Source organism: Labeo rohita, chromosome 9 (assembly GCF_022985175.1).
Source record: "Labeo rohita strain BAU-BD-2019 chromosome 9, IGBB_LRoh.1.0, whole genome shotgun sequence".
Classification (NCBI taxonomy): Eukaryota; Metazoa; Chordata; class Actinopteri; order Cypriniformes; family Cyprinidae; genus Labeo; species Labeo rohita.
The window spans coordinates 12,616,880-12,632,974 of record NC_066877.1 but is presented as its reverse complement, the minus strand read 5'-3'; the positions used below and the strand labels follow the sequence as shown (position 1 = coordinate 12,632,974).

The window sequence follows — 16,095 nt, the reverse complement described above, 5'->3', positions numbered from 1 at the left end:
CCAGAGGTTAAAAACGTTCTTCATGTTACATATAGGCTCTTCAGATCGGTGTGTTGGTTGCTTCGTAAAGAACTAAAGAATAAAAATCTAATTGTGGAACTTTTAAGGGTTATTTTGCGGCATCAGGCTGTAAAGCGTTTTGTTTCTGTTTCACGTTTATTGTTTAGAGTGCATGTGGTGCAGTTTTGGTGAAACTGAAATTGTGAAAATGAATTTCATTATTGTATGCCTTAAATGTGCCTTATTTAGTCCACACTTCACTTTTACTACAAACATTCAATTGAGCACTTTGCACTAAATCAAAATTCAAAAATGTTAAGAATAAGAATTATTTATTCATAGCAAATAACTGCATAAATGATATAAATGTTTGAAAGACTGCGTTTTTTTAAAGTATTTATTTAAATAAACTTTAAAATGAATTTCTAAAAAAATAAAACACACAAAAAAAACAGGTGGATCAGGGATCAGGAGGTCACTCTAAATAACTTGGAATCTGTACAGAGAAATTTACATAAAAAGTTGTTAATCATAGCTTCCATTATCACGGGTTTGCTAAGGGTTAAGCTGTACTCTGTTTCAGAGGTAGACACATTGGGGGTCAGAGTTGGAATTTTAGGTGGACCTCCGGGCTGTGGGTGTCATCATAAACTACTCCTTCCCTTAGCACTCTGAAATGCATGAGTTTGACAAGAAGGAGATTGTTTGCTAAACAGACAATCCAAAATGACGCATTACCTTTAACAAGGGTGTTGTTTAGCTAGTCAAATTTTCAAATTTACACATCATAAAAGGCCATCTGCACCTAAAGCTCTCCTTACACTTTTTATGCACACACACACACTCTCTCTCTCTCTCATACACCTGGAGATCTAAAAAAGTTCGCAAAGACAATGATGCTTTCTTTGGGGCATGACACATGCCATCACAAACCTCTCGTCTGGGGCCGGGCTGTGCTGAGGGTTTCTGACAGACAGCGTGCCATTCACATGCTGAGGCTGAGAGGAGATGAAACGGAGGCAGATAAACTGGCTCTCAGGACTCTGATTGTGCTCTGATGTGCGGGGCTGAGAGCTGAGTGCTTGAGGAAGCGATGGGAAGCCTCACCTCTTCTGGAGTCTTTGGGGTCATGTGCTGGCGGCCCGCCAGGAGTCTGTCGGACAGGTGTGCCTGTGCACACGCCGTACCCACTCGCTTTTATGTCTGTGTGTGAATACACTCTAAGTCAACATTTTTGCATTTAAATGCCAGTGTGTGACCCAATCTGTGTTCACACTCACTTTATTTTATTAAAGCAGCGGTTCTCAGCCGTTTTGACTTTGAAGGCTTCCATTATCCAATGAAATGTAAACTATAATATTTCCTCCGGTATGTTCTGCTGTAATAATGACAAAGCTACTTGTTTACAACAGAAATTGGGAATGTTGATATGTTAAATCAATTAACTTTGTTCCAGAATTATTGAAGAGGTTGTAATAATAATAATAATTAAATGTTGCAATGAAATAGGGGATTTTTAATCAAATTTATATTTAGCTAATAAAAAACAATTCTTTAATTCACACCTTTATGTTATGCATATGTGAATTAAATTACATTTTCTTATTATTTTAGATTAAATAATTTTCCTGCCCCCCCTGACTAAAGACCACTGTGTTAAAAGGGACATTTCATCCAAAAATGACATTTCTGTCATTATTTACTTATCCTCATGTAGTTTTAAGCCTGTATAACTTCATTTCTTTTGCAGAAACAAAAAAAAAACAAAAAGAAAACTGTTTCTTTTTATTTACCGTACAATGCAAGCCAGTGGGGTCCAAAAAATAACACTGGCCCACATTGGCATTCATTGTATGGGCAAAAAACACAGGTCTGGAATGACATTAGGGTAAATAAATGACAACAGACTTGTAATTTTTTTTATCCACTCACAGGTCTCCTATTGGAATTAACCAGTGTATATTAGCGTGTCCCAGACTGCAGAGTCTCCTCTCCGATGTTCAATCTGGGAGAAGCGAATCTCATTTGGAGAATGGAGAGATATCCAATCAAGCGGCCTTGAGAGATGGATCAGATAACGATTAGATGACAGCAGCTTGGCCCGTTTGCCACACTTACAGTGTTTCACCTCCGAGCATGGTCTGCTGTTCTCTCGTACTTGGGGTCTGTCCCGTCTGTGTGTGACAGACAGCGTCGTATTTATGGAGTTGCGCAGCGCCGTGGTTCCACTCGCATGATTTAGTGGCGCGCTCCAAGAGGAGATTGTGCCATGGCTCTGCGCCACGCGCCACAGAAGTGAACCCAAGCCACTCTGTGCAGTTCCAGCCCTGTCGTGACTGACTTCATATCCAGCATACTTGAGGGATTAAGTAGGGATGAATTTCGCTCTTTCACAAAGTGAAAAAAGAAGAGACTTATCTGTAACCATGCAATTCATAATGTAACCTGAGGTCTCAGCAGGCGCAGAGGACGACAGGTCTATGAAAAGATAAATGTGCATGTGTATGTTCGCACTGATTATTTGGATAACTTCTCTTAATCACAGTTCCCCCCTCCGTTTCCCCCTCTGCATTATCTCTCTCATACATCACGGTGTGGCTGTTTTTGGATATTTCTGATTGCACAAGTTGGGTACATCTTTTTCCATGTTATGATTAGGCCCCATCTCATGCTTATCACATCCAGGAGTCTCACCAGATAAAGACGAAGCAGGAAAGAGTGGCTTTGAATAAAGCCGTGAGGATAATTGTCCTCCACTTAGATACCATTCTTATTCCCCTATTAATGTGAATCGCTGTATGACGAATGGCAGAAGTGATCTTAGAATAGTCATCGTCATGTTCAGATTGACTCTTTCTGCAGGCATGTTCTTTTGTCTTTTGTTATGTCTTGGTGGTGGCTGGTTTCGATTAGAGCCAGGGAAGGGATGGTTCATCAGACGCAGATGAATATCTTCATCTCTATATCACCCAAGCCATAATGTGACCACATATGCAACCCAGGGCCGCTTTTGTGATATTCAAGCTTTCCTTTAAAAGCCAGTGCTTTGCTTCGCCCCTTTTGACAGTGAAACAGGACTTGGAAAGAGAGAGTCGCTCCAACACTGTCTGCTCTTTTACGAGTCTACACCTCCTGCTGTAAAATGTGGTTCCATTATTTAAGCAGTGATCCTGGCGCTGAGAAGCTCGCAGGTTTGTAGATAATCAGAGGCTGCACATTATTATCATGCAGGGGTGTGTGCGTCATAGATCAAGATCTGTGAGAGATACTAATAGAGGCTTTATTACAGGCCTGTTCGGAAACCAGGGATGGATTGGCCGTAGGGAACACCTAGACTTTTCCTGGTGGGGCACTAGACTGTCAAAAACAAATTGAAATCAAACTTAGATGCAAAAATCTTGATGAGAAACATTGTCTGAATGTCATTCAAATAAATGTAATCCAATGTGTTGCCAATAAATAATAATAATAGATGAAAATGAGATCTGGAGTCACGGAGGGTTTAAGTATGGGTCTCTATGATCAAAACAATGCATCGCATATTCCTCTTAAAGAGACAGTTCACCCAAAAATTTAAATTCTGTCAATAATTAATTACTGAACCCTTGTGCTGTTCCAAACCCGTTAGACATTCATTCTTCTTTAGAACAAAAATTAAGATATTTTTGATGAAATCTGAGAGTTTTCAGACTCTCAACGCAACTAACACGTTCAAAGGCCAGAAAGGTAGTAAGGACATCATTAAAATAGTCCATGTGACATCACTGGTTCAACCTTAATTTCATGAAGTTATGAAAATACTTTTTATGTGCAAAGAAAACAAAAATAACTTTATTCAACAATTTCTTCTCTTCCATGTCAGTCTTCGACATGTGTAAACATCGGCAATAAATGTCCTTACTACCTTTTTTGGCCAGAATGTGTCCATTCTATTGCTGTCTATGCAGGGTCAGAAAGCTCTCAGATTTCATTAAAAATATCTTCATTTGTGTTTCGAAGACGAACATAGGTCTTACGGGGTTGGAATGACTTGAGGGTGAGTAATTAATAACAGAATTTTCATTTTGGATGAACTATCCCTTTAACCAGATCAACATTTTAATTTTATTTAAGGAGATTAACAGAGATTTATTTGGTGTTTCTACAGTGAGATACAACATTGTTCTTGTTAACAATATTATAAATTAAATTGTTGTAAGTCATCAGGTATTTGTGATAAATAAATACTGCTTTACAGTAGTGTTATGCATAATACACAGTGAATACACAGCGTTAACATTTCTTGCAAATTTTTGCTATAGGCAGGGTCCAAAATGAACACTCTTCAGGCGCCGAATGCGAGTAAAAATTGACATTGGCGAGTATGTGCCAGTTGGCCTGTGATTTTATTAGGAACTGCAACGTAATACATGGTTAAAGTCGAACTGTAAAAACAATAGTCTGACCTTCACTGATTTGAGAGACATGTGCAATTAAAAAAAAAGACTATGAAAGTCTACTCATTTTACCTCAGTGGAACACTGACCATCAAAAATGTATGTTTATAAGTTTATTGTACTCCATGCGGCCAGACATATGTGGAATATTTCTCACATCAGACCACTAAAACAAATATGAGCATTTGAAATTAGAGAAACTGGGAATGTCTTATGACACAGTGTCATGCTATAGTGAGAGTAAAAAGACTTAAAAAAATATTGAATAAAATGAAAAAAATATATTTATATGAGTACTTAATTTGCCTATATAAAATTTTGAATGTATAATGAATCCGAAGTGCCTTTTAAACATATATCACAGCAAAACGCACTCGCGCTGCTCCACGTCTAAAGACTGTTGAATGGTTGTATGTAAATGAAATATTAGGCCTATCAAGATGGGATGCATCACTTGTAAAGCCTGTTATCTCCTCTCTCATATTTCTTATCGGACCGCCATGGAAGGCGACTGGCAAGAGCGTTGGTTTGACTTTTTAAAACAAACTCACACGGCAGATGAATGTTATTAGTCTGAAAGATTAGCCTTGACAGGGGTGAATGAAAAGCAATGAGGTATTCGCACAGAGCTCTGCTCCCCCATACAGCAACGTAATGATAAAAACCGACTCGAGCTGCACGGATCACAGACGCTGAACTCCGCTCCAATACGGCGAGAGTTATTAAAAAGGAAAAAACGGAGGATTGTGCCGTTCTCACATTACGTCATAGCGACTGTCACGGGAAGCTCTGGCAGGCCGCTCAACGCTTTGGACCTGAGGCCTCTTCTCCCATTAGCAGTTGAAATAAACAATTGATTCAAGTGTAAACACACGTCTGTCGTCACTTTTGATAAAACCCAGCAATTAAGATGCAGCTTTTTTGCTTTAAATGTTATCTGTTTATGTTCAAAGGGGTAATTCGATTACCGCTGACATTATAGTGTGTCTGACTCTAGTAGTTGTCTTTTTTCTGTATATTTTCTTTGTCATCCGCAAGGAACAATGAGTACGCCTAAAAACCCAGAAAAGCCCTAAACGAATGAGGATCGGCTCAGACCTTAATGTGAACCTTGCGGTAAAGCAACAGAACATTAAATTTATAATGCTTTACATCATTTAAAGTGGTTTGTGTGCCGTGTGGTTTGAGAAGATAACCGCACTTTATCTTGCGAAACCTTGTGTAGCTAACATGAGTCATCTGATGAAGCTTTTTCGTTTCAGGGCAGTGGGGAGTCCCTTGGTCATGGACCCGAACAGCATCTGCAGGAAGACCAAACGTCTGGCTGGCAAGCAGGCCGAACTCTGCCAGACCCAGCCGGAGATCGTCAACGAAGTCGCCAAGGGCGCCAAGCTGGGCGTGCGCGAATGCCAATACCAGTTCCGCTTTCGACGCTGGAACTGTACCAGCCAGAACAAATACTTTGGCAAAATTCTCCAGCAAGGTGAGCGTTTGTCTCGACTAGGTTCTCAAATCAATCCTTGTCTCGATTATGGGTCAGCGACATCTTTCTGAGGCCGTGAACTCCGGCCCTCAGACCTAGAGTGTCTGTGCCCTCATTTCAGCTTGTTTGAACCAAGTTCAAGAGAGAACAAGGCCAGCTGTTGTGCCCAGTTTACCTCAATGCCTTTCTTCTGTTTTAAATTGCTCTCTAAAAACCATCCCCAAATTGCACAATCATTGATCTGCCACATTTTTTAGCCCTTTGAAGAGTAATAAACTAACGTAGCCTCTACAATTATTAGGCCATCGGCAGGGTTCATCCCCTCCCTTCTCACGTTGGATTAACCTCGTTCAGTAGAGGCAATTATTCTACCTCGCAACAGTGGCATCGATGCTAAAATGTCTATCATTATCTAATATTATGGAAACGTTTTCCTTTAAAGATCTTACAACCCAAATTCTAAGTATAAATGCTCTCCAAGATGCATTCTTGATGGATAGCGATCAGAGTTAGCTCGATACATGATAGTTTAAATGCATCTGGTAGTTTAGGCCACAGTTTGCAATGAGAACTCTGGTAACACTTTATTTCGATAGTCCACATTCTGCTAAAAATATACTACCTTGCAACTACGTCAGCTACCAATCATCAGTTTTGGGAAGGTTACTTTGGAAATGTAATAGGTTACAGATCACAAGTTACTCTATTTAAAATGTAATAAGTAGTGTAACTATTTCGATTACTTCATTGAAGTAATGTAACGGATTACATTTGGTTACTTTTCTAAATTTTAAACTAATTAAAAATTTTGCAAACATTTAAAGCAGGCAGGGTTAACCTTAAAGTAGCACTCAACACTGATTACTGTCAGACTTCTCAAAATCTTTCATCACTTAAATTAAGATTATAATAATGTATTAATAATGTTTATTATAACAAAATCAGATTTTAACACCTCTTTTTACTTTGAGATTGTTATATATGAGTGTATATATACAGATTTAAAATCATACGAAAATGGTAACACTTCATTTTAATGTGTGCTTGTTACAGGTTAAATGTACTTACAATTATGAGAACAATTAACAATTATGTGTAATTACATGCAAGTAATCCTAAGCCAAACCTTGATCCTAACCATATCGTAAGTACATGTAGTTAATTAATATTACTCAGTACTTAAATGTATAATTACACTGTAACAAGGACACCTTAAAATAAAGTGTAAAAAAATAAATAGTTTAATAGCTATGATACTGTTTTTGTAAAATTAAATCTTTGCATAGCTATGATAGGAAACACATCTAACAATGCCTTGGGGGAAAAAAAAGCAATTAATCTTAAAAAATAAAGTATGTACATGAACCTAAATTGGAAATAACAGTTATTGAATAAGCGTGTGTGCTATTCTGTGCCCTAGACTCCTGAAATATTGGTGTCTCGTATTTTAGAGCAGTCATATTCAGATGTGAACTCCTTTGTAATCGTTAACATTTTCATAAGTAACTAATTTAAAGGAGAAGCCCACTTCCAAAACAAAGATTCACATATAATGTACTTACCCCCTTGTCATCCAAGATGTTCATGTCTTTCTTTCTGTAGTTGTAAAGAAATTATGTTTTTTCATAAAAATAATACAATTTATATACTTCTTAATGTCAAACGCTCATCCTGTCTTACTCTGCCTGGACTGTTTTTTTCCGGTTTATGACAGTATGGGTATGTCGAAAAACTCCCATCTCATGTTCTCCCTCAACTTAAAAATCATCCTATATCGATGTTTTTTTTACCTCTTTTGTTAAGGATGTTTGATCTTCTTTGCATGTTCACTTTGCAAAGACTGGGTTGGTACTTCTGCAGTGATGTAGGATGATTTTGAAATGATTTTTGAAGTTGAGGGGGAAAATACAATTGGAGTTTTTCAACATACCCTTACTGTCTTGAACCAGAGTACACAGAGTTCAACGAGAGCAAGACAAGACAAGTGTTTGAGAATAAAAAGTATTTAAATTGTATTTTTTTAATGAAAATAACAGATCGTTTCGCTAGATAAGACCCTTCTTCCTCGGCTGGGATCATTTACAACCGCATTTGAGATCGTTTGAAGCCGCATTTAAACTGCATTTTGGAAGTTCAAAATTGGGGCACCGGAAAAATGCTGAAATGCTTTCCTCAAAAAACATAATTTCTTTACGATTGAAGAAAGAAAGACATGAACATCTTGGATGACAATGGGGTGAGTACCTTGTGAATCTTTGTTTTGGAAGTGGACTTCTCCTTTAATTACACATCTTTCTCAGTAACTGTAATAGATTACAGTTACGTTTCTTTTGTAATTAAATTACGTAACGCCTTTACATGTAACTAGTCACTGCCGGTCGTGAGAGTATTAGTAGACTGTTTGCTTAATGTCCCCCAACAGACGTTCTACTGACTATAGTCAGTGGTAACTTTGCAAGTACATGTCAACTTATTCTACTAACCCTAACCCTAATCTGTTTTTGGCTTCCGATGAGTATCCATGAGCAAATCTTTAAAGGATATATTGTGATAAATTTTACATGATGCATGTTGCTCACCATTTTTGTTTGTAAACAGTCTAATTGGTTGTCACCAGTAGAGGGTGCTATTTTGGCTGAGCATATTCTGCCCTGAGCCAGCAGGGTATGAGATTAAGATGGTCATTAGGATTTTTTGCCTAATTTCACATGAGATTTCTCTTTAGACATGCCCATATCGCAGTGATGTAGAGAGATGCAGGCTTGTCATATCCAGGTCTGGAGCTGAGAGTTCACGATTTGGCCTCCAGTGTGGACGTGTTCACACACGGATTGCAACATGATTCCTCTGTCTGCATCAGCCCATCTTAGACTGAGCACTGGAGACTGCCTCACAAAATGGAAATTAATCATAAATTCCTCTGTGTCTATAGGTGAGGCTTAAGTGCTCTTCTGTTTTCATGCATTTACCACAATTACCGTGAGCCTTGGCTCTAATGACCACATGTCAGAGCTGAGATCTCTGCTAAGGCAGGTTCACTTCCTGCACCGAGTGATAGGGTTGTACAAAGTGTGTCACATATTTCTTCCATTGCTAAATAACTGGGGGCTATTTTCTTCCCCTATTCAAACATGTAAACCAGAGCTTGTTTTCTTGGCCCAAGGGAGCGGCCTCCTAATGCCAGAATTTGCTGGAAATGCTGCCGGCTGCTCTTACATGTTGTCTCTGAGGTTGTAATGAAGTCGTTAAAATCGCTCACAGACAATATGCGGTTCCAATTAGAAACCCAAGAAATGATAAAGACGCCGTGTGTGCGTAATTTGCCCTGTCACCTCAGGAATGTGCCTCATTATTTTTGCTGTCAAGACCTCTTGTTTCTGTCTGTGTCGATAAATATGTTTGGTATCAAGCATTGTCTCATGTACAGAGGTTACTGACATTTTGCCTCAGAATGAAACAAGCATGCTCCTATACCCACATTTTCGAATTCTAAATTATATTAAATTATATTTTAATTTATGCCATAAATGGTGAGAGAAAGACCGTTTTTTTTTCCTTGTGTTTATTTATTAAACCTATATAAAAAACTAAGCTTTTAACACTCATATTTAATATACACTACCTTTGAAATATTTAGGGTTGGGAAGATTTTTTAATGTATTTAAAAATGCTCTTATGCACCAAGCCTGCATAACAGTAATATATTGGTTTAAATAATAAAATATAGTAATATCAGTAATATTAAAATTTTTAAAAATTTAGACTGTTATCTATTTTATATGTATTTTAAAATGTAATATAATCCTACGATGGACTCCAGTCTTCAGTGTCACGCACCTTCAAGAATCATTTAATGTGCTCAAGAAAATGTATTATCAATGTTGAAAACAGCTACTTAATATTATTGTGGAAATCATGATACTTTTTTCAGAATACTTGATGAACCGATAAAAAGAAAGTTCAAAAGAGCAGCCTATTGGAAATACATATTTTTTGTAAAAATTTTCTATTTAAATAAATTTAATGCATCCTTGATGAATGAAAGTATTATTTTCTTTTGAACTGTAGTGTATATAAAAATAGGCTAAATGAATCTAGATCCTCCTAATAAGTCAATAATTATTATTTTACATCTTATCTTGCAAGTGTCATATAGTAGGTGCCTGGTCCCCCCTCTCAAATTTTACTATCAGAAACAACATCCTCCTTTCCACACATCGGCCATTTGTGCAGCAGATGTGTTCAGTATCTTCAGTATTCTGATAGTTGTGATCGTGAACTCACATTTGAACTCGTAAGCATGCGTGCATTTGATAAAAGAGCAGGGGATAGAGAGAGAGGAAGAGGCAGGGAAAAAGATAAAAAGGTAAGCTTATATCAGAAAACAATTCTGCAGAACATCTCCAAGCCTGGAGGCAGACCATTTTTGCAAGCATTAAGACTATAAATGCTCCTTTTTTCTATATAATCCCATTTCAAACCCCTAATGTATGCTACAAACCAAAGCGCATAACCACGTGGCATTCTTCAGTCCTGTTCAAGAACACTTTATTTCAAACCCCACTGTTGGAACAGGTCAGAGGCCAGTGTACTCAGCATGAGGGACTGCATGAATACGTGTTATCATTTAAAGGGACAGCCAGTCCTGTTGTAATGGATCCCTTGTGCGCACAAGAGTAACTGTATTGGACATTTTTGAGAGTTGAGACAGTCCATTTGACGTCAGACCTCACTTCAGTTTGTTAGTGTGAAAGCGAATTTTCAAACTGATTTTCTAAGTGTAGGTTAAGCTTCATGTGGACCCTGTTATAGTTTGCATTTCGTATTAATGCACAATTTACTTCTCTGTCATGCTCCAAATTCTGGTTTAGACCAAGAAATTGAGGTCAAATAGCCTGAGAATTACTCATATTATCCATGAGGATGTGTATGTGTGTGTTGCTGCGGTTGCCTGCAGTTGATAAAAGTGGATCCCAGGTATGCAACAAGATCTGCATAGCGTTAGAGATTGTCTCAACCCTCGCTGCATGCAGGCAGCACATGGTGGCAAAATAAATCAATCAAAATGATTCCCGCCCGTCAGCACCGGTGGAGCCGCTGGAGGGGCCCTGCCTTCTCATCTCTTTTCATCCTGCAGCCCCATGCTTCATTGACTCAAAGATTGAGTATTAAAAAAATATTTGCTAATTCTCACAGAAGCCCCTTCTGGCATTAAGTTCTCGCTCTCTTTTCTAGGCAGGCCTGGGCATAGACAGCTGCACAAAATTTGTTTGGAATTTGTGTCTTGGAGGAAAAAATAAGAGAGGGAGGTGAAATCAAGAGACTTTTACCCTCTGTCTGTCATGACAACCTCCGTCGTATGAATGTATTGGATTAGATTAATGTGGATCCAGATGGGCGAATTTTGTCTTTGTCGTAGTTCAAATGCTGGATGTTACACTGTTTACAAAATATAGTTTGATCATGATATGTCTGACTTTCAAAAAGGCTGAGGTAATATAAGGCTTCCCGTGGGGATGGAAAATCTGGAAATATCAGAAATTTGATCTGGAAAAGTAATGGAAATTTTATTTTAATAATGATTAGAAACAATCTTTTTTCTGCTCTACAATACTTAACTAGTTATTTTAGATTAAAACTTACCTACAAGCCAGCATGACAACATCAGTCTGTGTTTTGGGGGTCTTAAGAGACATTTGTACAGTAATAAGCATAATATATATATATATATATATATTACACTACCGTTCAAAAGTTTAGGGTCAGTACATTTTTATTGTTTCTTTTTTTTAAGAAATTAATACTTTTATTCACCAAGGATGTATTAAGTTAATAATTAACAGTTTATTAAAAGTTAATAATAAATAATTTACATTGTTATAAAATATTTATATTTTAAATAAACACTGTACTTTTTAAACTTGTTATTCATGAAAGAATCCTGAAAAAAAAAAAAAAAAAAAAAAAAATATTTGGCAAAGCACAGCACAACTGTTGATATTATCCAACACTGATCATTCTAATAATAAATCCGCATATTAGAATGATTTCTGAAGGATCATGTGACACTTAAGACTGGAGTAACAGCTGATAAAAATTCAGCTTTTCATCACAGGAATAAATTCTATTTTAAAGTATGTTAAAATAAAAAACATTATTTTATATTGTAAAAACATTTTGCAATATTACTGTTTTTTTTCTATATTTTTAATCAAATAAATGCAGCCTTGATGAGCATAAGAGACTTCTTTAAAGACTATTACAAGTCTTACTGACCCCAAACCTTTGAACGGTAGTGTATATATAGCCAAAAAGTGTCATATTTCTTTTAAATTAAATTATTTAAAAAAATCTGATATTTGTAAATGTCTACACCCTGTCATATACTTTCAAAATAACTTTTGACAGGGTAATAAGTCGTTTTCCATGTTTGTAAGGCCTACTTAGCAATTTCATTGCAGTTTTACCATCATGTGAATGCTAATATATATATATATATATATATATATATATATATATATATATATATATATATATATATATATATATAAAGGATAAACATTAAAGTAACAGCAGACTAATGGGTTAATAATGATCCACTGAACTGGCAGTTCTGTAAGTGAGTCACATAATGATTCAGTGGCTATTCTGATTAATTCAGTTCAGTTTGAGTTCATCAGGTGGATTCATCAGGCTCATTCATAACAGAACCTGTTGATAAGAATCATTTGTTCGTGAAGTGAGCTATACAGGTCGCCCGCATGTTTGTCATTGCTTAGGCCTACAGCACATGAGCAGTACCGACCTTGAAATACACTGCGGGAAGCACTGCTGTAATCTGTGACACATGCTGCACCACATCTGTGCCAGTTAGGCCATCAACAAACTGGTTAACTGAATTAAAAAATATATGTTTTTCATATTTCCGATGTTGTATGAACATGGTTTAACCATTCTTACATGACCTACGAGTGGCTCACAACCCAGATTTTCAAAACTGCTGGTCTAATATATGTGATGGCTCCATAATGATGAGGACATCTACTAACAGGGGCTAATGGGATTTGAGCTAACACCTCAGGTCTAAAAAAGTCTTAAATCGCTTTTCTGTGAATTAAAAGGCCTTGAGAAGGTCTTAAATCAGAGCAGAAAGTCTTAAATTCATATGATAATGGTATTAATTTTCGTGAGGGATGGTTTCCTCATGCGTTTCATTTTAAAGTAAAGCGAAAGCGTAATTTCTACATGGCTTAGGTCGCTCAATATTCATTAGGTTAAACAATACGGATGGCGGTATGTGTTGCTTCATCTGTCAGTCACCCGAAGAAGAATTTGTCGTTTAGATTTTTTTATAGTAATAAAAATAATTTGGTTCAGTTAGAAAACAAACAATACAATTAAAACTGAACGCGGCTACTCAATGCAGTGTGCCGAACGACAGTCGCATCACTGATCGGATTTCATTTATCACGTGAAGAGAGTGAGTCGAGCTGATTGACAAGAAGTGAGAGGTGAGAAAGACAAGACTATGTTTACTGATTTTCAGTTTTGTATACCTATTTAAACTTTGTGTAAGTTATTGTTTTATATTAGGCATATATGGTGTATTTTTATTCGTTTTGTTAATAAAAGTTAATGCCGCTAATTTAAAAGTGGAAGTAAAATGCGCACAACACATTTACAAGTGAAGAAAAGAGGGAAAACACAAACGAACTAAAAACAAACAACTACTAGATGCTGCTAATTTAAAAAAAAAAAAAGTGACAGTAAAACTCGAACTATACTGTATGAACGTATTCCTGCATTGTTTTCCATTCGATTTTTTCCTTACATTTTCTTTAGTTGGTCTTAAAAAGGTCTTTAAAAAGTCTTAAATTTACCCCCATAAAACCTGCAGAAACCCTGGTATATTTTGATGTACATAGAGTGGGGGGAAAATAGGGCGAGAACTTGTTTCAGTCAGTTGTGGATTAGATTTTGACATGTGGCTGTTGCACTCTAAAGCTTGGAGGAAATAAATGATTTGAGAAGTTCTGCATATATTGCCAGAGAGAAGAAAAAAACAAATATATAACATACACAGGTGAACTGTTCACAGTAAGACCTATAACATGTATTTAGAAAATAAATGTGAATTTCTATGTCATTTTGACTTTAAATATCACCACTATATGTTCTGACTGGCTATGATTTTATCGCATGACAAAGTATCTTTACTATATTGTAGACAGATTAATCACTTATGTGGTTTATGATGCCTGTTCATTTGTAGGCATTATGTAATCTAAATGAATGTACTCAGAAATATCAGCATACGTCAAATATGATCAATTTATAATTGAATATAGTGATTCCTGCCACACACATGCAGGTGGTTCATGACATCTTGAACTGAAACCAGATACTGCTAGTAATGCACAACAGACCTGCAACCCATCCCAACAGGGTTATGTGGGGTTTATATATCTGGTTTTTATTTACAGTTTATAACAGTATTTCCACTCATTGGATTCACTTATTACAAAAAGTGCATATCCAGTAAAATAAAGTACTTATTTAAAGGGGATAGCTAATGCTATTTCATGCATTCTGACTTATTTACACTGTTCAAGAGTTGGATCCTCATGCTAAACATGGCCGAAGTATAAAAAAAAAATAGCTGGACTTATGACAGAGTATTTCTGTGCCAAAGACACTCCTTCAGGGTTTATATAAGTTTCAGAAAATGTTTTTTTTTCCAAGTATGGCCCTGTATGATGTCATAGAGGGCGGGATTCCTTATATAGGCACTTCTTCTGGAAGAGCGTGTACACATCAACCAGGGGTGCGTTTCCCAAAAGTATCGTTAGCCAACTATGGTCGCAAGTTTTGTCGTTACCAACATAGTTAAACGATTTGGTGTTTCCAGAAACCATAGTTCAAACAAACATTCGCAAACAGCGTCACAAACTTACGTGGTTGGAACTACATGGAACTAAGCATATATATAAATATGCTATTCATATATATGAATAGTGTGCGTGTGCAGACATGCCTAAGGGAACCCCGGAGTATGACATAAGAGGGAATCTGCAGAGAATCAAACATCAGATAAAGCAAAATGACAGGAAACAAAAAATTAGTAAATTAGTCATCAGGTGGCATGTTCAATATAGCTGCATTTTAGAGATCTCTAACCAGTTAAATAGCAGAAGTTATTACTCCACCACAGCATGTGACGTCATTAACAACGGCCCTACATTGTTGAACTAATGCGGTTCAAACAACGGAGATGTGACCGTGTTCGAGAAACAGTCGTGACTAGCTAGTTTGTTTCCACAACAATGCATCATACTATGGATGTTTGTGATGATACATTCATACATTAATTCTATTCATTAAAATCATTTATTTTACCACGGTGATTATGCCGAGGTAACGGTTCTGGAAAGTTCTGGGTGACTGCCACTAGGGGGGAAATGCGACAATCGTATCCAAATGTCAGAGACAGCGGAAAGGCAGCTTTAGGATACGGAATATGGAACGCCATGAAAAACATGACTCACAGTGAAAGAGCTGATAGATGAGAGATCGAAAAACAAGCGAAAACGGCATGCTTGCGATTGCTTTTTACATCCCATTTGCTTTTGTTCATATACTATCAGGCAGGTTTAGATGTAGTGCAGATGGTACGTTATTTTAAAACGTCAAATAAATTTAATTTTCTACCTATTAAATTGTGTTTTATTAATGTCTACGCCTACCCCAAGCCTAAACCTACCCCTTACAATAATACCCCTGGTCTCATGACAAAAACGTATCTGGGGGAACTTTTTCGCAAGATGCGAAATATGTACAGCATACTTCCACGTCAAAAAATAAAGTGGAGAGGTACTGAAGATTAAAGGTCATCAGACACCCATTTTCCACAAGTTGATATGATTCTTTAGGTTCTTAATGAGAAGTCTATAACATACTTTGGTTAAAATTTCTCAGTGGTAGTGTAAAAAACAACCTTTTTTTTTTTGGTCTGCTTGCCTCGCCCGTCTTATCTGTGGGGTGACAAGCCATAATGTTTACTTTAGCTGCATTTAGCCGTGAAACTGACTAGCACATTATTAAGAAAGGCAATTTGCAAAGATGCATAAAAACCCTTACACTCACTTCTGCTGTAGGTGAAGTTGGATCACGAATGAT

The 16,095-nt window shown here is 36.9% G+C and overlaps 1 protein-coding gene across 1 annotated transcript in view; it reads left to right on the top strand.

Moving 5' to 3' along the window:
- The window catches only part of wnt6b (wingless-type MMTV integration site family, member 6b), a 29,058-nt gene that overhangs the window by 2,367 nt on the left and 10,596 nt on the right, over positions 1-16,095 (top strand). The window contains exon 2 of the mRNA XM_051119240.1: positions 5,699-5,919. Coding sequence (XP_050975197.1) covers positions 5,699-5,919 — 221 coding nt within the window. The remainder of the gene's footprint in view (positions 1-5,698; positions 5,920-16,095) is intronic.